The sequence below is a fragment of the Aptenodytes patagonicus genome, chromosome 1, assembly GCF_965638725.1.
Source record: "Aptenodytes patagonicus chromosome 1, bAptPat1.pri.cur, whole genome shotgun sequence".
In the NCBI taxonomy this organism is placed as follows: Eukaryota; Metazoa; Chordata; class Aves; order Sphenisciformes; family Spheniscidae; genus Aptenodytes; species Aptenodytes patagonicus.
This window is the reverse complement of record NC_134949.1, coordinates 151,240,465-151,265,750: the sequence shown is the minus strand read 5'-3', so window position 1 is coordinate 151,265,750 and position 25,286 is coordinate 151,240,465. Positions and strand designations below refer to the sequence as shown.

Genomic DNA, 25,286 nt, shown 5'->3' with positions numbered 1-25,286 from the left:
TATTTTTCCATTTTCTAATGGAAAACATGATTCAGCCTCACCAAGATTCAAACCATGTAAAAATAACCTGCATGAAGCATAAACTTAAGTTTACTAAATTTAGTTATAATAAAATTTTTTTCTTTCCCCCTTCTCACCTTGCCTTCACAATCTCAAATGGCTACAATTTTAGTTAGGCTTTCTACCAAAATTAAGTAAATCCACTCTTTAACTATTTTATACATTTTTCTTTAGTATTTCAAGAATGCAAAAGAAAGTTCATATGCAAAGCATAGTTAAGGCTGGAACAGGTTATAGCAGTCCTATAACTCAGACATCTCAAAATTGAACCAAGGACTACCTTGTTTTATTAAAAGTAGAACTATTTTTAAGTGAGACATAGCTGTGTACACTTCCTCACTTTAAATCTTCTCTTATTCCATAAGTAAATTTATCTTTACAAAAATTCAGTTCATCTTTAGAAACATTTAAATATATCTGGGAATCAACTCGGTGAAATTGATTTCAATAAACCCTCAAGTCTGAACAACACTTACTACCGATGAACTAAATAGACTAATGAGAGAATAGCTTATTAATAGTAACGATTCAAATTTCATCTGAGAAGGTTACAGGGAACCCTTTAAACAAAACTGTTCATATGCCACTACGCCAGCCCTTGATGCTAACCACCCCTCCCAATGCTTTGCTTTGTCAGTTCTTTTATGAAGGGTGGAGACACACTATTTACCTAATCCTTCACATTATTTACCTAATCCTTACCTACAATATAAGAGTTGAAGTCCTACCATACAAGTTTAAATTCTCAAACTACCATTAGCAGAATACTTGTTAACTGACAACTACAGTCAGATACGTTTCTGGCTGCAGTAGAGACAGGTAAGGGGTTTACCATCTTCTGTTAAAATTTATCACATCTCTCCCTCCCCTCAGCAACTAACGTAACTACATGCCTTCACTTCTTAATTCCTCCTGCCAGAAGTTCTCTGCATTAGAAGGAAAAATACCAGTAGCGTTTAACCCAGATCATTTGACAGAACACAGTTAAGAAGTGACACGTTATTTAGGTATGCCAGCAAAACTGTGGGGACAAAACAAGCAGCTGAAGACAGTAGCTTCTTAAACCATCTCAGCCACAGCCAGAACAGTAACCGGACATGAGTCTAAGACAGGTAGCCTGTCCGAAGGCACGTTTTCTCCTGTTTTAACGGCTAAAAAAAAAAAAAAAAAATTAACATACTAAATGGTTTCTTAACACTTATTTCATTAGCTCTTGTAGGGAACACCACAGGCTTCTAACTGGTAAATTAAGGACCTTAAAAACACCAATATCAAACTGAAAAGCTTCAAGGGCTTTGGCTGAGTCACAAGCTTTAGTAAAGGCAAATATAGATGTTACGATACGGAGATATTTCAGACCTAAAAACTCAAAACACATTTCAAACAGAATTTGGCAAGAATCTGCTGTTATAACGAGCACACATTCCTGTCAGCAGCAGAACTAATGTGCTCTAATTTCATAGAGATTTTTATATTTTGTCTCCTCTTTCCCCTTCCACTACATGGTACTTCCACTGGACAAAGAGCAGATAGAGGATGCAGTTGGCTTGGCTTAACAGGCATCTAATGACCCTGCAAGCCAACGCCACAGAATAAGTGGATTCAAAAGTTAGAGGGAAAGACAAAAATGCAATCACATACACACAATTTCCTTTAGAAACAAAGCTAAATATGCTCCCAAAATTATTTTATACCAACAAAGAATATAATTCCTAAAGGGCATTTAGCTTCTAGCTTCCTTTTGTCTGCTCCTCTATTCAAAAGATGACCATCAGCAGACCTCACCTTATTAGTATTCAGCAGGAGAAATAATGAATAATTGCATGCACATTCAGAATGCATCTCATTATGTGGCTGAGTGCTTAATTTCCAAAGTTTTATATCGTGAGCAAAACGTGTTTAAATTGATGCTCAAATACTCACGCCCAGAACAAAATAGCAAGAACTGGGGGTGGGGGGGTGGGGGGTGGGGTGTGTGGGGGGTGTGTGTGTGTAAAAAAAATGTACACACACACCCACACCCCCCCCTTAAGAGCATAAACAGCAACCAAACAGATACTTGGAGCTGGACAACAGCTTTCAAGTTGGGGGGGGGGGGGGCGGGGCAGGGAAAGGAGGTGAGTTAAAATCTGTTCCAAGTGGTAAGAAAGTAAAAGAAAAAACAGGGAAGAAGGAGTTTTGAGAAGAGAAATGTGAAACAGAGGAGGTCAAATTTCATCCTTTGGACTGAACCATTCTTTTATCAGCATTTCTAAATCTAAACTTAGAAGTATTGATCAAGAAATTCTATTAAAGGAGAAAATGTCGCTATAAAGGAGGTTAAAAACAGTTTCTTCAATGCCATGACTGCTTTTAATTACTTTGGTACACAGTACAAATTTAGATTTAATGGTGTAACTAATAGCCCTTACATGATGAAAGTTCTGCATGTCTCCTTCTCTCTCACAAAGCAAACAGAAAGATTCGACTGCTATTGGTAGCAACATGAATCTCAACAATATCTCACTGAATTCATATGGGTAATTTTAACCTGCCCCTTTAGGTATTGCCTCTAAAGCATTTCTTAGTGCAATCAGCTATACTAACAATATCAGAAAAACAAGTTGTGAGCCTGTCTGTAAACAAGCTCTCACTCATACATGAGGAAACCTCCGAAGTGCTGCATCATGACACTGATTTACCAGCATAATAGTTTAATTCACCGCTAATATAAACTAGATCTGACGACAGAAGAAAAACATATTCCCACTTCAACTGTACATTGCTTATTCATTTAAGGATGTTTGCATTAAGATTATTTCCTCGTTTACTTTTTTGTCCTACAGGGGAAACAGAACAGTAGCATTCCTACTGAAACTTCCAAGTAGAAAGCAGCATTTTCTAGCCAGACAGTAATTAAGGTGAATTTAACCTAACTTTGTCTGAGATCAGATTACAGTGAATTTGAATCATAATCTAACAGTTTTTAAAGTTAAGTTTTTACACACATAGTTGTTGCACCAGTTGAGCTGTTTGTTTTTTTTTTTTTCAAGAAATAAAAATTACCTGACCTCAAGTGGTATTAAATAAATACTCAACTATACCCACAGTCAGAGTGAGCTGGCTCTACAACTTTAAGCTTTGAGAAAGATTTAGCCAGTGCTTTTTCCCTTAAGACAAAAAAAAAACCAAACACATAACAACAAAAAAAAAAAACCCAAAACACAACAACAAAAAAAGAAACAAGATTCATCCGAAGGGAAAACTGCACTTTTTGGATGGAAGTCAAAAATACTCAAATCTCTCTGATTTTCTATCTACAAAGACATGGTGTATTGAAGACATTTCTAAACACCCAATAGTGATATATATTAAATGTTAAGGGTTAGAATCCTCAAGACTGATAGACACACATATGGAATGTGTCAAGGAATATGAATAAATAGCCGGTATACACTTAGGAGCAATAACAACAGCAAGTCCCACAGAAACCTGTGCAAATTCCTCTGCTGTTCCACACATGCGTAAGTTGTGTGGAAATGGAGACAAGTATTTAGATCATTAAGTCTGCTGGTACTATATTAGTAAAGATGACAGCCAACTGCAAAAATATGCAGGCAATTAAGTAAGTAAGCAATAAAACAGTAGATGTACACTGATGAGCAAGGGAGACAAAATCCCAGTTTTCCCTGTTAAAGGGGCTCCAAACAATCTTCCACGCAGGAATGAGATCTTGGCACTACAGCAGGGTAGATCCAAGAAGAAATTGGTCCACTGAACAACAGCAGCTGGAAAAACAGGTTATCAAGACAGACAGTACGAAAACCAGAGATCATTATGCCACTTCATGAAACCCATGGGGTACCCACAGCTGAAGTAGTATATACAGTTCCCAAGCCACCTTCCCTGGCGTAAAAATATAGGGAAAAAAAAACACGGAAGAACTAAGTGTTTAGAATAGCTTCTGTATGCAGAGAAGTTGCATGAAATAAGATCTTCAGTGAGGGAAAGATAAAACTTGGGGGCGATTATGACAGAATTCTCAACACAAAAACCCCACCCCACCAGTGTTGGGGAAGACAAGGAAGGAACAACCAGTAACTGCCTCTTCCAGTATAAGAACAACAGGGCATTAGGTGTAACCAAACAGATGCCAAAATCAAGCCAAGGACTATGAGGAGATAATATTCATGTGATAAACAGTTGAGTTACAAAGCTCCTTGCTACATATAGAACCACAGAATCCTAGAATAGTTTGGGTTGGAAGGGACCTCTAAAGGTCATCTAGTCCAACCCCCCTGCCATGGGCAGGGACATCTTCAACTAGATCAGCTTGCTCAGAGCCCCGTCCAACCTGACCTGGAATGTTTCCAGGCATGGGGCATCCACCACCTCTCTGGGCAACCTCTTCCAGTGCTTCACCACCCTCAGCGTAAAAAAATTTCTTCCTTATATCTAGTCTATACCTACCCCCCTTTAGTTTAAAGCCATTCCCCCTTGTCCTGTCGCAACAGGCCCTGCTAAAGAGTTTGCCACCATCTTTTTTATAAGCCCCCTTTCAGTACTGATAGGCTGCAATAAGGTCTCCCCAAAGCCTTCTCTTCTCTAGGCTGAACAACCCCAACTCTCTCAGCCTTTCTTCACAGGAGAGGTGTTCCATCCCCCTGATCATTTTTGTGGCCCTCCTCTGGACCCGCTCCAACAGGTCCGTGTCTTTCTCATGCTGAGGGCTCCAGAGCTGGACGCAGTACTCCAGGTGGGGTCTCACCAGAGCAGAGTAGAGGGGCAGAATCCCCTCCCTCGACCTGCTGGCCACGCTGCTTTTGATGCAGCCCAGGATATGGTTGGCTTTCTGGGCTGCGAGCACACATTACTGGCTCCTGTCCAGCTTTTCATCCACCAGTACCCCCAAGCCCTTCTCGGCAGGGCTGCTCTCAATCCCTTCATCCCCCAGATGCTATGGATGCTAAAAGTTCAGACTGTTCAAAAGGGACTAGGCAAATTAATGGAAAAAATCAACATCAAAAATATTAAAGCCTATTAAGTTATGCCATGCACACATATGCTCCAGCAAAATAAAAGGGGGATGGGGAATCTAAACACACATTCACATTCCCCCATACCACCACCTCTGGCTCAAAGTCTATAGGCTACGGATAAAGTCCCATGTTTATGATACATAATTATTCACTTGGCTACTGCTATTTATGCTGTTGCTGTCACGACATTGGACTAGACTGTCCTTTGGTTTGACTCAATATAGCCAACCTTAAACATATCATGACTAAGAAAAAGAAGCCCAAGAAAATTAAATACTGCTCTACTTTCTGTAGGCTTTGAACAACCACTTCAAAGGGTTTCCTCTTTTTCTCCCCATATCCAGGGCTGAACACATCGACTTCTCTCCAGATCATGCAAGACGCTAAAAAACAAATATTTTCAGAAAGGAAAACTGATGAAAGTAGTAAAACAAGATTTTTAGGAAGAATCAGAAGAACTGGTTAATGTACACACAACCTGGTAGGAAAAGGATAGGGGGAAGATGTTTTAAAGAAGCACTGTCAAAAATGAGGCCTGAATAGTTCAACACTGACATCAGTTAAGAGCTGAATATGAAATGGATGAACACTAACATGCAAGAGAGAAGGAAAAACACCTTAAAGTCAAATAATGACTTACCCATGTATTTATTACTATCTTATGCATTTTTACAGCACTTGGCATAATAAGACCATTCCAAAAAACCCCATGACCTCTTTGCCCTGTTCTGGCAGAATAGCAATCTCAGCATAAATTAGGACTAGGGAAAGCATTTTGCTTCTCTGAACTTGTGCCAGGGTGACAAAACAAGCGCGGAGCTGGAAGACGACAAAAAGTACTGCTTCTCAACACATTTTATGAACAGGTTTTTTTGTGTGCTCTCAAAATCTCTCAGCCCTCATGGGGGAGGGATGTCACAAGGCCCACTGACCTGGATTAGCCTGTTGAAGTTCAATAGCATGATCCTCCACACTTCTTGGCAAAATAAGATTGTATTACAGTACTTCTAAAACATAGATATACACTGTCTAATGTCTAGATACTATTTTCATAATGTAAGACTATAAATCATTAAACTCGGTAGAAATAGTTCAGGGTATTGACCTGAAACACAGACTTTAAATGCCTCTTCAGTTCTTTTTGTAAAGTAACTCTAAACTCACATCTCCAAATTATACCTTACTTGTAAAGAAATATAAAACATAAATGAAAACATAGTAAGTCTTTAATTCTTATTTGATCAGCAACAATATATTTAAGAAACAATTCCCCTTTTCAAAAGTTCCTTCATGCTTTTGACAGGCAAATGTTCAAAGGTTCATTTTATTTTTATGAAGGATGACAGAAGAAAAGCTTAAAACAGTTTTCCTCATTTTATGAAACACTTATACAAGGTATCAAAACTGAAGTGATTCTCTGTATTTTTTTTCAAAATTAATTACCAAGCCATAAAAACTAAGATGGCTGAAAAGGCAGCTGTTAGCTTTATTTCTGACAAATACAAAACAAAAATTACCTACAATCATGAACAAAAGCCACCTGTACCACTTCCATAAATAAACTGCAAGTGTGTTTGTAGTATTGTTTAAGGATTTGTATGTCACAGCTAGGTGATGCAAACTTCAAGCACAAATGGTAAAAGAGAACAAGGAATGCAAATTTATTCGATAAAGTCTTCATAAGTTATTTATAGAATAAGTATCTATATGTGCGCCAATAAACCATACTATATATAAGCACTAAAAGTAAATACAAGAGAGTAAGTTATTTCTTTCTGAGAACTCCAAATACACATATATCCCTTTTTTCCTAAACAACCATTTTTCCAATTTGTAAGAAATAATTGGAAGGTGACCTTAAAGGCCAGGTCTTGTCCCAAACACCTTCGACAGTTAAGAGAAATTTGGTAAGATACTTGGCATTTAGATTACCATTTTGTAAAATGGTTTTATTTTACCCTTCAGCAACAAACACTAAATAAAAATGTAAAACAAAAATAATGTGACCTTCAGCTTACACCTCTTCAACACATTCAATTCTCGCTCCCCCTTCCACTGTAGTGGCAATTCTTTTCATTCCTCCTACACTGCAAAATTCTGTCCCACTACTAGAGTGACAGCAAGTCCATCTGTCCTCCTGTCCTTAAGAAAAGGGAGCAAGCTGGCTGGCAAAGAGCAGTGGACAGCACACTGGCAGCTGACCTGTGGCTCAGAAACAAATAGCTTCCCTAGCAAACAGGGCTACACAGATGCAGATTCTGGCACTGAAGAGACAATACTCTTCCCAGGGATCTTCAAGTACTTCTGGGTGAGGGGAAAGGAAAAGGGGCACAACAGATGTCTCCAAAGTTTGTACATGCCAACATCTGAATTGGGCAGTATCATGCACCAGAACTGTAAAATAAACCACTGAAGTGAAGCTTCTTCTGATCTGCTATTTTTAAACGTGGACAATTTTAGACAATGAATTGCTGCTCTGCAGTAATAAACAGCCATGAACTTCAACTGGCTTCAGTATCAAAATCAGTATTTTATAGAGCCATACATGAAGATGTGAACACACAAACCATTTTTCCACTGCCATCTTAGGTGAGATTACTGTCAGCAAAGGTCAGGACAGACAGTTAATTGAATTAACCATTTCAACCTTCCTCCCATGATTCACTCAAACTTACCTCCCAGATCATGAAATCAAAAAGAAAAATCACCTATTAAACCTTTATTGCCTGCAGAAAATTCAATCCTCAGAAACTAAGCAATTTCTTTTTAGTGTCTGCAACTGAAAATAAATATTCTGAAGACATCGTAACATTTCACTGTATAACTGCATTTGTTCCAAGTCAGTTTATCACTCCTTCAAGCAGCATGAAAGATGCAAATTGACTCTTCAAGTCATGAGTCTAATTAAATCTGAAAGTAATTATAGTAAATGTTTAACTTCAATCACAGTTAACCACTTATCCAACTTATTCCACTAACCTAACAGATGCATCTGTCAGCAAGTACATTTGATCCAATTACTTCCTGATGCTACAGAAGTAGTGATCAATATAGAATACATAATGCTTCAGTGAGAATGACCAAAACAGCTGTAATACCTGGTTGTTTGCCCCACACCCAACTCTCAACAATTGATTTGGCCCTGTAAGTGGGCAGCGGAGTCTCTTCTTCATCTTTCTTTTCTTTGTCATTTTGCTCTTCTTTCTTTGATGCAGTTTGGCATTCAGTGCTATCATCTAAAGAAAAAAAAAGGGGGGGGGGGGGGATAAAGACCAGTTAAGCCACTTTCCCCTTGAATTCAGTTCTAGGTTAGAAATGTAAAGGTGAAATGCCCAGCCCACAAGTTTACAGCAATACTGTCTATCATTAAGAGTACAGGGTGGGGGAAAGTAGTATTTTACCATGTTAACTGTCACAGGTGCTAGGTCTCATGTTACGTTTCGTAAGACAGTGACCTTAGAATCCAGAAATCACTGCTGCAACCTCCTAGGGAGGATGAACATTTAATATCAATACCATCACGTAAGATTTGCAAAGGATTTGCAACACACAGTATCACAAAGGATGCACTTTAAGTCAGATTTTGCTCCCAACTATCCGCATTTCTGTAGTATTTACTTGTTTTCATATTCCATTTCCAACACAGAAAAAAAGATAGCAATTGCCTTAATTTCAAAATCAAGGAGAGCTATATATTGGCATTGACACTAATTTTATGCAGCAGTATTTCAACATCTGTAACGTATCTAGCATCTTAGTAATTACCAGCAAGTAACAAAAATAATACCACGACTTTCTGCCCAAGCAACAAAACAGCATTTGCAATCCTTTCGAGATTACTTTCATAAAGACAGAATGCAGACATTAGTCACTTACCTCTGTAATCAAAGGCTGCATGAAAGTCCCAATTTTCTAAACACAGTAGAACTAGACAGCTGGAAGTCTCTCCTTATTCATATTGGGGATATGGATTTCCAGATCCATACCTCCAGTCAGTTCAATGCACAAGACTGCCTTGCAATTAAGGGCCACGTTGGCAACTGCTTTCCTCACCCTGACCTTCTTTTCTAAAAATATCCCCCAAAATTTCTCAAGTCCAGCATCTGCAACTTACCCATGAAGAGTTTAGTTCCAGCCATTTTCACCAGGCTCTTAAAAATGACTGGTCCTCCATTCCTAACTGCCAATCTAGTCTACAGAGACTGTCCCCCCCAAAACGTCCCGGCCACAAGAAGCCAGACAAGCATTAGAATTTTGTCTTTTTTCCTATCTCACCCCCCACACCAGAAACATATGCATTTGTACTAGCATATTCCAGAAGACAATAATAATCAAGAGGTTTACAGCTGTAGCCAGACACAGCACATCTGATTGCAGCCTGCCTCAGACTCACCATGACCCCACTTGGAGATCAAAGGCTCTCATCACCTCAGAACATACAAAATATATCTATCACAATGTACAAAAACATGCAACTATTCTTTCCGTCTGGCCTGAAAAAAATGAATGCCTAATCCGGTTGTAACTGGATCTGTGATTGCCTCTTTGTTAAAAATTTGTTAGACTGTAGACAATAGCACCTCCTAAAATAAACCTTTTTAAGGTGCCGTAATTATAAAAGTTTTAAATTAAAGCCAATGTTTCCTAACCTATAACACACACTAGTGCTCAGGAGGTGGCAGATGAAGACTGAAGGAGAATAGGGAAAAAAGGAGACATAACTGCAGCATGCATGCTGCAGCTGAGATTGTGGGCTAAGGAAGGGATAGCAAAGTCAGTTGAGGACAGGAAAAAGCAGTTTGGATATCCCACTTGTAAGTGGCAATCATAGAGAGTGTATCTGTTTCTCTCAAACACCAAGGAACAGCCAATAGTACAGTAGTCATCAGCATAACACATGTCCAAAATGTGACTGAATCTAGCTGTTTCTATTTCAAGGCACAAGCACATAATATTAAAGGCACAGATTCCGTTATAGAGTTAAATCAGCGACTAAGGACCCTGTTTAGCCCCAGTAGTTCGGAATATTCCCACAGTAACACCGTTATCTCACTGTTTCTCCACTCACCCACACATCTAGAGACACACTCCACAGGTCTGGGATTGTAGTTAGTGGGTAGAAGGGTGTTGTGCCAAGACACTACGTTTTGCAGGCAGCCGTAAAAGAACCTGTTACGCTTTTTAATGGATCCTTGGCAAAGGATGGCAAAGGGCTACGAACACAGATGTTTTGCCCAACTCCTCACTGCAAATAGAGGAGGTCCCAATCCAGGTGGGAACTTGAGCTTTGTATTGTATAAAAACAACTTTGACACACAAATCCACAAGGGAGGATGTTGTCTGGTTTTTTTAATTGTCTGTATGAACAGAAAAGGGGAGCAATGAGAGAAGTGGGAAGGAGCTGAGCTAAAAAATCATATTAAAAGCCCATGTTAAATTGTTCCACAAAGACTTTTCACTATATTTGCAAAAAACCACTTGCCCCGTAAGGGACAAAGTTCCTATCAGTCTAGATTGAAAGCAGCAACAGAGACATCTTAATTGTGGAACCTCAGTTATGCTTAATGAAAGGGATTTTTAAAAAGGGAGCCCCAAAGATTTTTCAGAAACAGGGGCAGGGAGGAAGAAACCTTGAGTGAAGCCAGCACAGGCCAAAATAACAAGTAATAAGACAGTTTTCAAAACAATGCATGTAAAAACACGCTGCAGTGTGACAACCTGTTTTAACTTCATTTTTCTCAGACCAAAGCATGAATATTGTGGTGGGGGAAAACAACCATGTAACATTTCCCTGAAAGAACTTTCTCTTAACTATGTTTTGGTTTACAACGTTATGCCTCCAAGCTGAAGCAGGTATCCTTAGCCAGTCAAAACTGAGTAACTGAAGTAACCATCCTCAATTAGAAGTTAGCTCCCAAACCGAAGCACAGTAGCTCACCATGTGTGCTCTATCTTGCATGGCAATAGCCTAATCCAGTATAAACGGAGGATAAAAAGGAAGCAACTAAAGGTGGAACTTACATTTCATATTCAATGAAGAAAGTCAGTGACACTGCACGGTCGCCGCCGGCACCTGTTACAGTATGATCTTGTGCTGCTCTTAAATGCCAATGAAGCTATATAGTTAGGAATCCCTCAGTAGAAAGAAAAAGCCTGCAACAGTTTCCCAACAGATGTTGCCACTCACAAGGCAAACAGTTACGCAGTACTGTTATTCTTATCATGAAGATGTGGTTTCTGCCAGCCTCTCTGGAATTGCTTGTGGCATTTGGACTTTATTATCTAGTTGCAGGTGCAATACTGAATGAGGTTTGCGGATTCAACAGCACTAGCCTGACAAAGGTCCAACTTTCAGGAAAGGGGAAACAGAAAAGAGGAAGCCCACAGTATTTACCAAAGGCAGGACAGAGGCATGGAGATGACGATTTTATATTTTTGCCCTGGAACTTAAAATAGCTAACTGAAACAGAAATTCCCACCTATACGGAAGTTTGAGGAATCAGAAATAAAAAACACACAAACACAAAAAAGAGAGACCTGTGTAGCTGGCTGATGTGTCTTAAAAATTTACAGTAATGGTTCTCTAACTTAAAAATTTAGTAAGAATAAAATTATTTATTGCTTTTTATTATTTTCAGTACATAGCTTCCAGTATACAAGATACTAATCTCATCCAAATTTCCAGAGGGCAGGCTGATTATCTTTTAAGTACATGCCATGCTGCAAGTGCACCTGTATTTGGACATCACTACTGTCACAGCTGTGTCCTCACATGATACTTGGAAACATGCAAACACATTCTGCTGAACGCATTTATCAAACATGTTTTTCTGAAAGTGCCATGAAGAAAAAACAAAGAGGTTATTCCTAACCGAATGTTCTTGCTAACAGAGGGAAAAAAAAAAAAAAAAACCAACCACACCAGTATTTGCATATTCTTCCTAGAGAGAAAAGCAATGCTTTTTGCTATCAATAGCATGTTCTTCCAGTCTATTGCCACTGCTGATATCCACCAAAAGAATGAAGTGCCTCTTCTGGGCAGCCCAGTCAGCATCAACAGAGAGCTACAGCACTAGTCAAGAAAAGGAGTTACAATGGATGGGCATAAATCAAAACTTCTTAAAACAGACCGAATAAAAAGGACTACTTACAGCAACCTCTCTTATTTATCTCCAAATTAGTCAATTTAGCAGCAAAATCTGAATATTGAGAGTAAAATATATTGCTTTTAATATAAAAGTACTGGGTTTTATATAAATCTCATTACTTGTATGTACTTTTCCGTCTCCTCTTGAATTACATTTGTAGATCATTTATGCAAAAAAGTAACTACCAACTAAACAGACTGATATACTCTAGATTTTAATTTCATTAAACTCAATTTGAGCTGCAAGTTCAGAAGTATAAACTGACCGCCAATTTTTCTGGTTCCATGATTCACTACTGCCTAACGGAATCAAATTTACAATTTGATCGACATTGACCAAAAATAGCCTTGATTAGCTTTTTCTTCTCAAAGCTCGAGTCTAGTAAGCAAGATGGTCGTATTTTGCCAATCCTGTAGGCCAGCACAATGGCATTTATGTAGACTAACTTCACTGAAAGAGAATTCATACATTACTTCTAAGAGTTAAGAGCTGTATTTAAATTTCTAAACCACTGTAGCTTTTCAAGAAATAGATGTTTTAGAAGTACCTATGTAGCAGAACATAGAGACTCCAGTTGTGGAAAGGAACAGATGCAATCTGTGCTATATAATACCTACACTTAACCCCTCCAGAAGGAAGGGTGAGGGGAAGGTGTTGTTTTAATATTTATCTTTGTAACTCACTATCCAAAGCTATCTTAATTGGCAATAAATTAAATTAAATTAATTTTCCCCAAGTTAAGTCTGTTTTGCCCATGACAGTAACTGGTAAGTGATCTCCCTGGCTTTATCTCAACCCACAAGGTTTTCCATTTTATTTTCTCCCTCTGTCCTATTGAGGAGGGGCAGGGAGCGAGAAGCAGGGTGGGTAGCTGGCAGCTGGCTAAGGTCAACCCACTACAATACAGTACCAGAAACAAGTGGCAGTCTTGCTTTAACAAAAAAAAAAAAAAAAACCAAAAACAAAAACAAACACACAAAAAAACCCACCACGGATATCAGAAAGCTTTCAAAAGCTTCACCACAGCTTGGACCACTGACATTTTAAGGTAAAATAAATGCCTTATTTCTACAGTAAACAGTCAGAATTTCTGTATTTTTAAGTAACAGTATCCTACAGCCTTTAACACTTTATACCTTTTTGATCCTTCGAAGTTGTGTATGTACACACATCCAGCATTTAAAAAAAAAAAAAAAAAAAAAAACAACTTCACATCATTATTCAGAATAGGTGTCCCAAGTGTGGATGAACATGTGAAGTCACAGATGATTGACTTGCTTAGCACTTCTGGTTTTTTGCTTTATACTGCTCTCTACATTTTGGATCAGAACTGATAGCTTGCATTTTCCTAGTTGGTATTTCAATGATTCCCCTGAAAACAAAAACCAATTATACTATGGCATCTTTCTATAAGCTTTCTCATAATCATTGAAAGCACTACAGCACCATAACTAACAAAAATCCCAATTCTCTGTGGCTACTTAGCTATAAAGATATTGGAAGAATAATTTTCTGTCAAAGACCAGCACAGGTGCAACTCCAAAAACAATGTGTAAGCATCTGGCACAAAAACTGCATCAATTTCATTTGTAAAGCAGGTATTTACTTTAATATATTGTCTTTATTATTATAGATGCTTGTTATCTTTTTGCTATGTGAGAGCAGAGTGTGTTGAATCCTTATATCACAACCATCACAACACCCCTATCATGAGCTGTCAGTGAATGGGAAAGTGTTTCCCACGGTTCATTTAGGGGACAATCCTTTCCTTCATTGCATCAAGTTTATGATGCTTTTTAGTAATATACATGAAACTAGCCAATCCTAAGAAAAAAATATTACACTGCCTCCACTCATTTCATGAGCAGTTGCTGTAGTAGCCTTTCTGATAAGATCAGCTGTATTTTCATCCAGTGTCAACAATAATATTCAAAAGGGCCAGCAGCAGCAGCAGGACAAAAAAAGTTTTCTAACTCTGAAACAGTTAGGAGCATAATTCTAGTCCTAACTACAGCACGCAGCCACTCACAACCTACAAAATTTATACTCTTGATAAAAATAATGTGTAACTCACTCTCCTCTCATAAACTATTTATTATAGCTTCTTTTCTGAAGAAATAACTTCCTCTAGTCAAAAAGACTTCTCCCTCCCCCCGTTTTTTAAAGACGACAAATCATAGGTACAAAAAAAAACAAAAAAAAAAAAAAAAGAAATTCTCTCCATAAGGAATTGAGCATTACTGGTTTGAAATATCATGTCTATCCAACAGTACAGTTCAGGAAGTAACAGAAGCTGAAATAATAGTTCACTGCTACAAAAGGCAGTATTTCCACCCTTCTCCTAGACAGAGCCTCATTTATTCGGGGGTCACATATATTACTGACAAAACTTATCTGACCATTTGGTGAGCCCATTTCAGCCAGGTTAGGAAACATAAACCTTTTCCTTTTTTGACCAGTTTAATCTTCTGTTCAATAAGGAGTCAAAAGAGCACCACAATCAGAAGAAGGAAAAAAGGCAAGAGCAGAATCCCTCCATTTTGGCATAGCCCATCATGAAACAAAATCCACCTCCACCAAAGTAATCTCTCTAAATAGATGCATTACTCTGCCATTTGCAGGACTGACAGTGTTTGAACTGCTCTCAAGTACACTACAAGACAAAAAAAAAAAAAAAAAAAAAAAAAAGGCACTACCTTCTCAGTCCGATTGTGGACAGCTTTTTAGCTGACCTTTTAGTTACTTTATGAAGACTGTAAACAAAATTAGAAATAGCAGTACTGGCTTTACCCCATTCCTCAGTCCACTTCCTTTAAACAAAGGCTTCAGCTGTAAACACACCAAGCATACCAAACTAAAAGGACACTGCCAAGACTCTCTCATAATAATACGCCTAGTGATGAAGTTTAATTTCAAAAGGCTGGAACAGATTTAAGCCTTCATTTGAAGGCTTAGACGTTACCTTTCTGTACGCTTTTAAGAAATCAGTTTCAACTGTATTTAATTCAAAACATGAACACCTGCAAATTGTATAGACAGGTGATGATAAACGAAAGTTCTGCGACAGTATAAAATTTGAATTCCATTTTCATCATCACAATGAAAGAAAATGAACAAAGAAAAAAACTAATTTAAAAATCCATACCTTTTCTTGGAGGTAGTTCACCACTTTGTGTTAACTCTGTTCCAGGATATACAATCTCCCCATCTTTTACCATTTCATTCCACAAGCCACATAGTCCATCTCGTGTAAAAGCGAGCTGTTAAAAATAATATATTATACATAGTTACACACAAAAATTTTCTCTCAAGACAACTCAAGCTAACATTTAAAATACATCAGATTTTATGTTTTGTCCCAGAAGAAAGAAAAACACATGTATCACCTCACTAGTATACTCATTGCGTGTGTGTATGATAGGGATCTTCAGGATCTCTGATTCTCTAGCTATGTATATTCAGACTAAAAGCGCAAAACAGTCACTTTTAGATAGGCTCAAATACAGCAAGATGAACTTTCTTTCGGTGAAAAATTCTCATCAAAAGCATAGATTCGGTCACGGCAGAACTATCCACACATTCAAGATGACATCATGCAATAATCGGGGGGGCACGGGGTGGGGTGTCCTTTTTCCCTTCAGGAGAAGCTATCCAGACAAAGTCACAAAACGGGGAAGCATGAATAAAGTCAATACAGTCCCATCTCCAAACCAGCAACTGAAGAGCTCGGCACTCAACCAGAACACATGACATCAAGGCACAGATTCATAAACGTATTTAACCAATTCAAACTGGTCCTGCTGTGCAAAGCATCTCTCACAGCCCTCCCTCTTCCTTCCAGCTGCTACAATGCCTCCTCTCGCATGCAGGCTAATGCACGTGCGTGATCATCTGCTGAACCAGATCATGTAAAACCAGCTGTGCCTGGGGGAAGAGTGAGGGGCCACCTCAGCCCAGGTCAGTTCCCAATACACTACCTGTGCAATACGACAAATACTCGCGATAGAACAAATGGCAGGACTGTGCTAGCTGGAGGCGCTCATGAAAGCACCGGCTGTAACACATGTCTCCTAATGATTTATCAATTTGGATCTCCCTTGAAGAATCCTAATGACCAGGATAACTTGTCTTCTACTGATGTTGTTCTCTGCTTTATAAAAAGCTGCAAAACAGGTGTCGACATCCCAAATGAATTCCATAATAACCAGGCTATAATTTGCAACCGTATAGCATAAGGGAGGAAGGATATTGAAAAACAGAATACCTTTAGCATACCAAAGTGGTGCAGTGGAGACATTAAAAAAAAAAAAAAAAAAAAACTGCTGAAGGCTTATTCAGAAGCCTCTTTGTGTTACGTAACTAGTATTCAAATCCAAAGTGTTTTAACTGAGGAGTAGTACAAAGATGTTACTTACACAACTGCTGTAAAATATTTACCTTTACACACAAAAGTCCACTTATACTTTATTTTGATCTATTTCCTAAAGATATTTTAACACTTAAAGATTACAGGTTTTAAGAGTCACAACCACCAGCAGGGAAGTCGTTTGCTGATCTAGCTAATCTCAGTTAACATGAAGACTTAAAGACAAGTTGCATGTTTTGACACCACTGTAACACACTAAATTACCATAGCAGTTTCTTGACTTCATATTGCATACTTCAGAAATTCACTCTAACACGTATTAATGATCTCAACCGTTTTTCTTTCAGCATAAAATATGAGCTGATGCATTGTACGTGTTTGTCACTTGCTATTTCCTGATCTCGGGGGGATAAGAGGGAAAAGAATCACACATTGTGAGCTAGACATTATTCAACTTACCTGCAATTTATCAATTGTGCAGCACCAGAATTACACTGTGATCATGTTTTACTGAAAGGTACAGTCCCTGTTCTTCAGAGCTAGTCAGCACGTAAAGCTTTCACAAAGATTCTGTGTTTTGCTAAAAGCTTTATGTTTGGCTTATTTTTTAAAAAATTGGAATAGTCTGAAGTAAAGTTGCATTTCAACAACGCAAAAAAAAAAATCAACCATTCACCATTGACTGAATTTCCTGCATTGTTCTCAGTCTGTAAGTATTTCAAAAATAAATGGCGTTGACTTTCTGCTTCATCACATGTGGTCATATACTTTAGTGGGGCACTTAAGGAATTTATTTTTCACAATTTTTTCCTTGCAAAAATAGCTAAACACAACTGTTTCACTATTTTTGGCTCATATGTGCTAGAAGATTTTTTTTTTAAACATTCACCTGTTGAGTGCTAACCTATGCTAAAATACAAGCTTGAAAAATAGTGAGTGAGGCAACCCTCCAGATAGGTTGCATAATAAATTATGGTTTTCACAAAGTTAAGATTTTTGTCTGATAAACTGTCTTTTCATACATTTTATTTTACATTCTGAGATCACCTTGGTATGGAAAGTAATTCTCACAGCCCTTAAGCTTACAATCTAAAGGCCTACAGGCTTTGAATTCAAGGTTCTTCATAATGCAGCACTGTTTTATTTCAGAAAATGTACTACTTTTGTAAGCATTGCTGTAAAGTAGAATCAAGAATTGTTTTCCCCATTTTAACCTCTAATCCTTTCACACGGCACAAAGTTCACCCAAGTCTTTCAAGCAACTAAAAACTGAAAAAGTAAACAAAATTTCTTCTGCCTTGGGTTTGATGTTCAAATTCTTATCAAAGTCATTTTCTTGGTATGTTGCATAAAGATAAGAGCAACCACCAAGATTATAAGTCAGAGAGAGTTCCCCCTCCTTCGCCAAATACCTCATGTGGAAGCTTACACCATAAGCAGCCTTAAGATAAACAATTTTGCTTTTATTCGGGTTGTAGTTAATATTTTCCCAATGGTATATGTGTTGGGGGAGGGAGAAAAGGAGACATGTTTGAAAGGAAAGGAGCATTGGCCTTTTTTTGTAGCAATAATCAAAACAACCAACTGAAAGGACAATTAAGAAACAGTATTTACAACCAATTCATCTGTCATAACTGAGGGCAACTCAATTCCAGCTGCAACAAGTTCACTATTAATCTACTTGACATTCAGCAGACATATTAAACAGTGAATTGCCACTATGATAGCCAAAAGTGAAAGAAAAGTCTGAGTTTTTAAGTGATATATTATTCAAACAGTTTAATTTTCATGATCCCAAAATTCTATAACCGTAATAGAAGCTTCACAACTCCCTTAAGTGAAATTCACTTAAGCAACAGAAACGGAGGAGTGGCTAATATGCCAGAGGGTCGTGCTGCCATCCCGAGGGACTTTGACGGGCTGGAGAAATGGGCTGACAGGAACCTCATGAAGTTCAACAAGGAGAAGTGTGAGGTCCTGCACCTGGGGAGGAACAACCCCAGGCACCAATATATGCTGGGGGTAACCCAGCTGGAAAAAACAGCTTTGCAGAAAAGAACCTGGGGGTCCTGGTGGGCACCGAGTTGAACACGAGCCAGCAGTGTGCCCTCGCCACAAAGAAGGTTAATGGGTGTCCTGGGCTGCATTAGGAGGAGTGTTGCCAGCAGGTCGAGGGAGGTGATCCTTCCCCTGTACTCAGCACTGGTGAGGCCACACCTGCAGTGCTGGGTCCAGTTCTGGGTTCCCCAGTACAAAAGAGACATGGACATACTGGAGAGAGTCCAACAGAGGGCCACGAAGATGATTAAGGGACTGGAGGAAAGGCTGAGAGAGTTGGGACTGCTTAGCCTCAAGAGGAAAAGGCTCAGGGGGGAACTCAACATATATAAATATCTGAAGGGAAGGTGTAAAGAAGGTGGAGCCAGGCTCTGCTCAGTGGTGCCCAGTGGCAGGACCAGAGGCAACGGGCACAAACTGAAACACAGGAGGTTCCCTCTGAACATCAGGAAACACTTTTTCACTGTGACGGTGACCAAGCACTGCAACAGGTTGCCCAGGGAGGCTATGGAGTCTCCATTCTCGGAGATATTCAAAAGCCATTCGGACATGGTCCTGGGCAACTGGCTCTAGGTGGCCCTGCTTGATCCGGGGGGTTGGACCAGATGATCTCCGGAGGTCCCTTCCAACCTCAACCATTTGTGATTCTGTGAAACCAGCAGCTGAAGATAACAGTAAGTGAACTGTATGGTAGAAAAGTCAAATATCTGCTTTGACTACACAATACTGCTTTTCTTTCTTTCTACAGTGTTTTAAGACTATCTTAGCCTGCACAAGCACATATTACTTTCTTCTTTTGCTCCCACCGATACTTCTTGCATTCAGTCATTTGCAAGGAGTCTATCAACACATCCAAGTGCTGAGACAGGAGAACTAGAACTTTGTTCAGAACAAATTTGGAAAACAGGTCTCTTTGGTTTCTATTTTCCAAAAAATATGACTCTGCTTCAAAAATATGGCTCTTCTTCCACTCAGTTCTTTAAAGAAAGTTCACAAGGCAATCAATGGTGCAGTGCAAGAGAAGAAAAACACACTTGGTGTCTTCATTGTTTCTGACATACTGGGGTTGCAAGTACAGGAGTACCTCCCTGTGTTTTGTTAAGTCTAACACGCTCTCACTAAATCGCTTGATTTATGTGGACATCTTTCCCTCTAATAATTTACTAACTTCATTTGTGAATGTTTAAAGGGATGAACTTGACAAACTCAATTATTCTTAATTTGTTAACTTACTGAGTTTTCACTGAACTTTTGCAACTGGCAACAGTGTCAGAGATGCACACTCTGTAAAAACCGCACAAGGACCCCAAGTACCTGCTTGGCCCACCACCTACACGCTGCCTTCTCAAGACTGAGACAACAGCAGCTCCTCGCTCCATCACCACTATCCACTGCCTTACAACCTTGGCCCATGTTCTTAATCCTCCTACTCATTCCATCAAATCAAGTGCCATCCCCCATGCCCAAAATCTCCCTTGTTCTTCCCATGGCATCTCCTGACCTCCTCTCAAATAAATCCACAGCCACATATCCTCATCTCCTATGCATCTCACCTTCACAAACCACAAGCCGCTTGTACCATTTGTCACACATTTTCATCCCCAGACCATGTCTTGATCTGAAGTGAACTTCCACTGCACCGTAAACTGGGCAGCCCCCACTCTAATCTTTTGCTAATCTTATCTCTGCAGTTAAACTGTAATTTATTCTGCCCGCTACAACATTTAATTAAGTCAAAGGGATATCTAGTTTGATTGCTGGCATATGCTGCTGCCATCCTCCAACAGGGCTGGCAGTGAAATTCCCATCCATCCCCATCAACTCTAGAGAATAAGGCATTGGCATTAACATTTCCTTACATTTCAAGAAAATTAAATCTTGCAACCATAACTGGATAAGCTTCTGAGAATCCTCAAAGCACCACTACAATTTTGCTTTTAATAAGTTATTTTAAAAAATAATCAGCAGCTGCAATTTTTTTCTAAAGTCAACTGTGTCAGACAAACCTTACTCCATGTGGTACAGCAGATCATGTTCTTGATGTGGTTTCATAAACTTCCCTGCAGAAAGCATAGAAGCCTCCGTAAAAGTTAACTCGAGCTCAAGAAAAATGAAGCCAGGAAAAGAAAATGACACAAAAGGACAAGGATTGACTCAGGTAGGATTCCTGATTTTATAACTGCACTGGAAATTCAAGAAAATTACTTCATAATCACAAAATGTCAATATGGATTTAAAACATAAGCTACTTAAATAATCTTCACCTCAGAATTGCCAGTGGAGGGGGGGATGGGGAGAGAATCTTTTCTTCCATTCAGTTACTTCTGTGTTAGCCATTGGCTGTATTTTAAAGACTACATTAAAAAACATTTTTCTTTAGAAATAGATTTAAAAAAAAAAAAAAAACAACACTTTTTCAGCCCAGTAATGGTAAAGAAAATCACAGAACATTAAGTCCTTTCCCAAGTCTCTCTGTTGTTTTCGCTTTTAATCCATTCGTGTTTCCTTTTTCATTGTTGTCTTCTTCAGTATTTTGTCCTCGCTTCCTTCCTTCCCTGCTAAAGCATGCCCTGAAACCACAGCTGCTTATCACACCTATGCAAAGCGCAGTGAAACACCATTAGATCTAAACATACTGCTCTAAAGCTCTGATAGCAAAGACAGAAGGAGTTCAGCAACCCCACATTACTTCAACAGATTTGGGATTAAATTAGAAATGTCCCCATAATAACAGTCTACTGGTCTTCCATTTGTTGCAAATGTTTATTAACAGTTACTGGTCATACGCAAAGAAAAACTATGCAATTCCCTCAAACTTAGAGGAGAAATTCTCTAACTTTCTCCATTTGCAGAACAGTAGTTCTGTTTGAGCCCAAATATTTGCATAAACATTAAATTTAATTTCTCTAACCTATCACTCCACATACGGTCCTCACCCCTCCCTCTGGAAACCACTTATTTTGGAGGGACAGCATTGTTTTTTAAATAATTTTAAAAATCCCTACTGCAAACTTCACTTCCTTCAAAAATGTAGGAGTTCTCATTTGCAGTTTGCTGTAAGAACTTCCACATAAGCCCTTCTTCCTTTTTTGATCAGAAAACCAAAACTAAGAAGAAAATTAACAGGAAATCAACAAAATAGAGAAAGCAACTTGCAGTAACTCCCTGCTTTTAATAGTCAAGACATCATTTGTTTACGTTATCTTCTTACAAGCAAAGACACTGATCTAGATGCTAGAAGAGTGGGAATTTCATGAAAATCAAAATGCCGAATGTAACTTTGAAGGGAAGGCAAAAAGATTTCAGACCAGTGCAACTCTTACAGGTGGCTGTTTGATTTCAAAAAGCTCACTCCCATCTCTGTGGCAAAAGATGATGACAGAAATAGCCTGCCAACCATGAACCCAATGAAAACTGATGAAAATGCATCATATTCCTCTTGTAGACAGTTCTTGCACCTTGACTGTTGCCTGAAGTTTTTTTCCACGCTACAGGAAAATGGAAGTTTTTCACCTCTAACCCCTGCTACTAAGCACAATAGTTCTCCGCAGGATCCAGAATAAGCAGACTAATTAAACACCATTCGAACACACACATGCATCCCACTAGCTGACAGCAATTCTAGTTTTTCGTAATTCAGCCATCAGTAGCTAAAGTTCTCTGCATAAGGTTCTAAATTAGTAGTACAGTACATCTATTTAATTGGAATTATTTTAAGCACAGTTTGATTCAGCAAACTGAGTATCTAGGTTTAAGTAAACAATTTTAATCTTCCCTTCCGTTTGTATATTTTTTTATACTTTCCTTTCTAAAAAAAAAGGACGTCTTCCTTAGAAACGGCCATTAAAACACAATCTCCCATTACACACAGATTTTGCTATAAGTATGATGGTTTCTACTAGTAATAGACATAAATAGGTAGGTGTTTTTAGATGTATTAATTCAAATCTAAAAAAATAAATTGGAAATTTAAGCGACACGCTAACCTTTCTAGCAACTACGTTGAACATGACCCATGAAAAAGTGGCCTGTACTAAAATCCACCTATTTTATAACTTCATAGGATTATTTTATTAATGGTGATGCTATACACATATTATTGACACATGTGATATGAGAACATATTACATATTGTACTACTGATGTTACCTCAGATTAAGCTGAACTATCCTAATTTTTCAGCTGCTATAACAGTTTGTGTTTTTTCAGACAATATCTAGAGTATCTTAATTTTGCTCCACCGGGAAATTTAGATTTTGAATAAAACAAATGTTTCTCATCAGTTCAAAATTATACGAGCAGCTGTAAATCATACAATAATAGGTCAATAATTACAAAGTTAGTAGAAAGTCATGGAGTAGTTACGGGACGCACTCAGGTCTTTGTAGAGCATTTGGCTTCCTATAATAATATGGATTAGTTTCAGAGAAATTAATACAAGCAAAAAATATATTGTCAAGATATAGTTCCATTAACATTTCACACCACTTCAGTTAATCCTGCAGGCTAGATGCTCGCTGCTATTACAAAAAGGTTTGTCTCTTTGAGAGAGATTCTCTTAAGAAAATATCAAAGTAATAATATGCTACATCACGCTGGCTTGGTCTCTTACGAGTAACATCCCAAAAATGAATAAGAACATTTAAATTTGTCCTGAATGCCAGCTGGAACAGTGACGCACACAGGTGATTAAATACAATCCATGCTAAAATCCATGTGTCATTCTTTTCTTATTACATTAATACCACTATATTATAGAGGTATTAATGCACATAGTATTATAATATCATGTATTACATTATTAATGCAACATCGTCTTGAGCTAAAGCAAAAAAGAACCCAATGATTTTCAGAGAGCTTTCACTGGCTTAATCCACAATAACTGCCACAGCCATCAAGTCTAAAGAGTAAACTCTCTGGCAAGAGTGACAAAAAAAAAGGGGGGGCAAGTCAGACTTTGGATACTACTGGCCCACCAAATGAAACATTTCATTTCCAATTCTAGTTATACTCCCCAAATTTTACAACAGCGAAGAACTTCATTTAAAAACAAAAAAAGTTAGTTTTAAAGACTAATCAATCTCTGTATGTCTCCTAAGGTAACAATTCCCGGTATAATTCTGTTTCTCCAAAGACTTTCACCTACCCACTCTTGGACTGCTGTATAGTGAAAAGTTAAAAATCTAACTGCAAAGTGAAGAGTTTCAGGGTCTAATTCCAAACAACAATTTGTAGGCAGCTTAATTAATTCACATAAATTAGTGTGTCTTCCTTCAAATCTCTCCTAAGTATTATGCTCATCTTTTCAATTCCTGTTGACAGTCTCTTGAACACCAATAAGGCCCTTCTATAGTTAGCCAGTAAAAACATACACAGGAGGAAATCAGCATATTCAGTAGACAGAACTTAAAGGATTAAGAGACGGGATTTATACCTATAAAGAAATTTCACATGCAGCTAGGTCATGCTAGTCAACCAGTAGCTAAAATAGTCAATCATGCAATAGAAGAATTCCCCAGAGCCCAAAACCCCTTTACCTGACAGAAGACATCTGCCATTTAATACATTAAAAAGGAGCGATTCAAGATTCACATGCACGTTTTTTAAAATACTGAACACATACATCCAGACAGAGTTCTGTGACGAGGACCTGTGTAATACCAAAAACAGTTAACCTAGTAAGAAAATTATATTATACCCGGGAGGCCTGGCTAGTCTTCAGATTCCAGAGAAGTGATGTTTGCGTCCAGCAGATCACCAATGATTACTGTTCTCTTATTTCATTAATCTCATTATTTTGACTACAGCATGATTGAAAGAAAACAAAGGGAGTACCCTGGCAATTAGAGTCTAACTTGTTATTACTCATGAAGAACTCTTATTTGTAAGAAAGCTTATTCACAGAAATTTGTTACAAATTAAGATTTTTATTATTAAAAGGAATTATTACAACACATTAACTACACAACAATGTCATAAAAGACAAATATTTCATTGCATTTATGCACACTCAGCTGAAAATAATCCTTAAAGTTTGGGTGGCAACTGAAACCCTCCTGTCAAAAGTCTACATAAACAGAAAAAAGGGATGTAGAAAAAAAAAGGTACTACAAATGAGAGGAAAAATCTGACAAATCACATGAACAGCCACATTTTTCACCCCATATAATACAGAAGAAAACTAGGCAATGCATATTCAGCAGCTGTTACAAAGATTGCCACTTTTTCAGCTAAAATTTTCCTCTATTATACAATCATTGAAGCAACATATTTGTAATCTAGAAGCCAGCTTCCAGGGAACACAAAAATATTTCTGTATTTCTTAATATACTTATCTTCAAATTGTTTTCTACTACGTTTATTTACCACGTTAGCCAAAACATCTAACTTTGGATCAAAACTTTTACTTCGGTAAGAATAAAAGATGAAAATAGAACTAAGCTAGCCAAATCAAGAGCAAGCCCTGTCATTTTATAGCATTTACATACAAGACCTACTAAATAATGTAACCTCTAAGGCTATATCTGTCACTTCTGATTCCGATTTAGATTGTTTGATGTAAAATATTGGAGAAAGGCTGCTTTTGAATCACAACTGCTTGGGGAAAAACCCTTGCCTAACCACAAGAACAGCTGC

At 38.2% G+C, this 25,286-nt stretch overlaps 1 protein-coding gene across 2 annotated transcripts in view; it reads right to left on the bottom strand.

Annotated features, from left to right (window-relative positions):
* Nucleotides 1–25,286, bottom strand: part of HERC2 (HECT and RLD domain containing E3 ubiquitin protein ligase 2) — a 118,013-nt gene that overhangs the window by 90,779 nt on the left and 1,948 nt on the right. For both annotated transcript variants that reach the window (XM_076358875.1, XM_076358882.1), the window contains exons 3-4: nucleotides 15,372–15,486; nucleotides 8,177–8,314 (exon numbers count right to left, since the gene is read on the bottom strand). In XM_076358875.1, coding sequence (XP_076214990.1) covers nucleotides 8,177–8,314; nucleotides 15,372–15,486 — 253 coding nt within the window. The remainder of the gene's footprint in view (nucleotides 1–8,176; nucleotides 8,315–15,371; nucleotides 15,487–25,286) is intronic.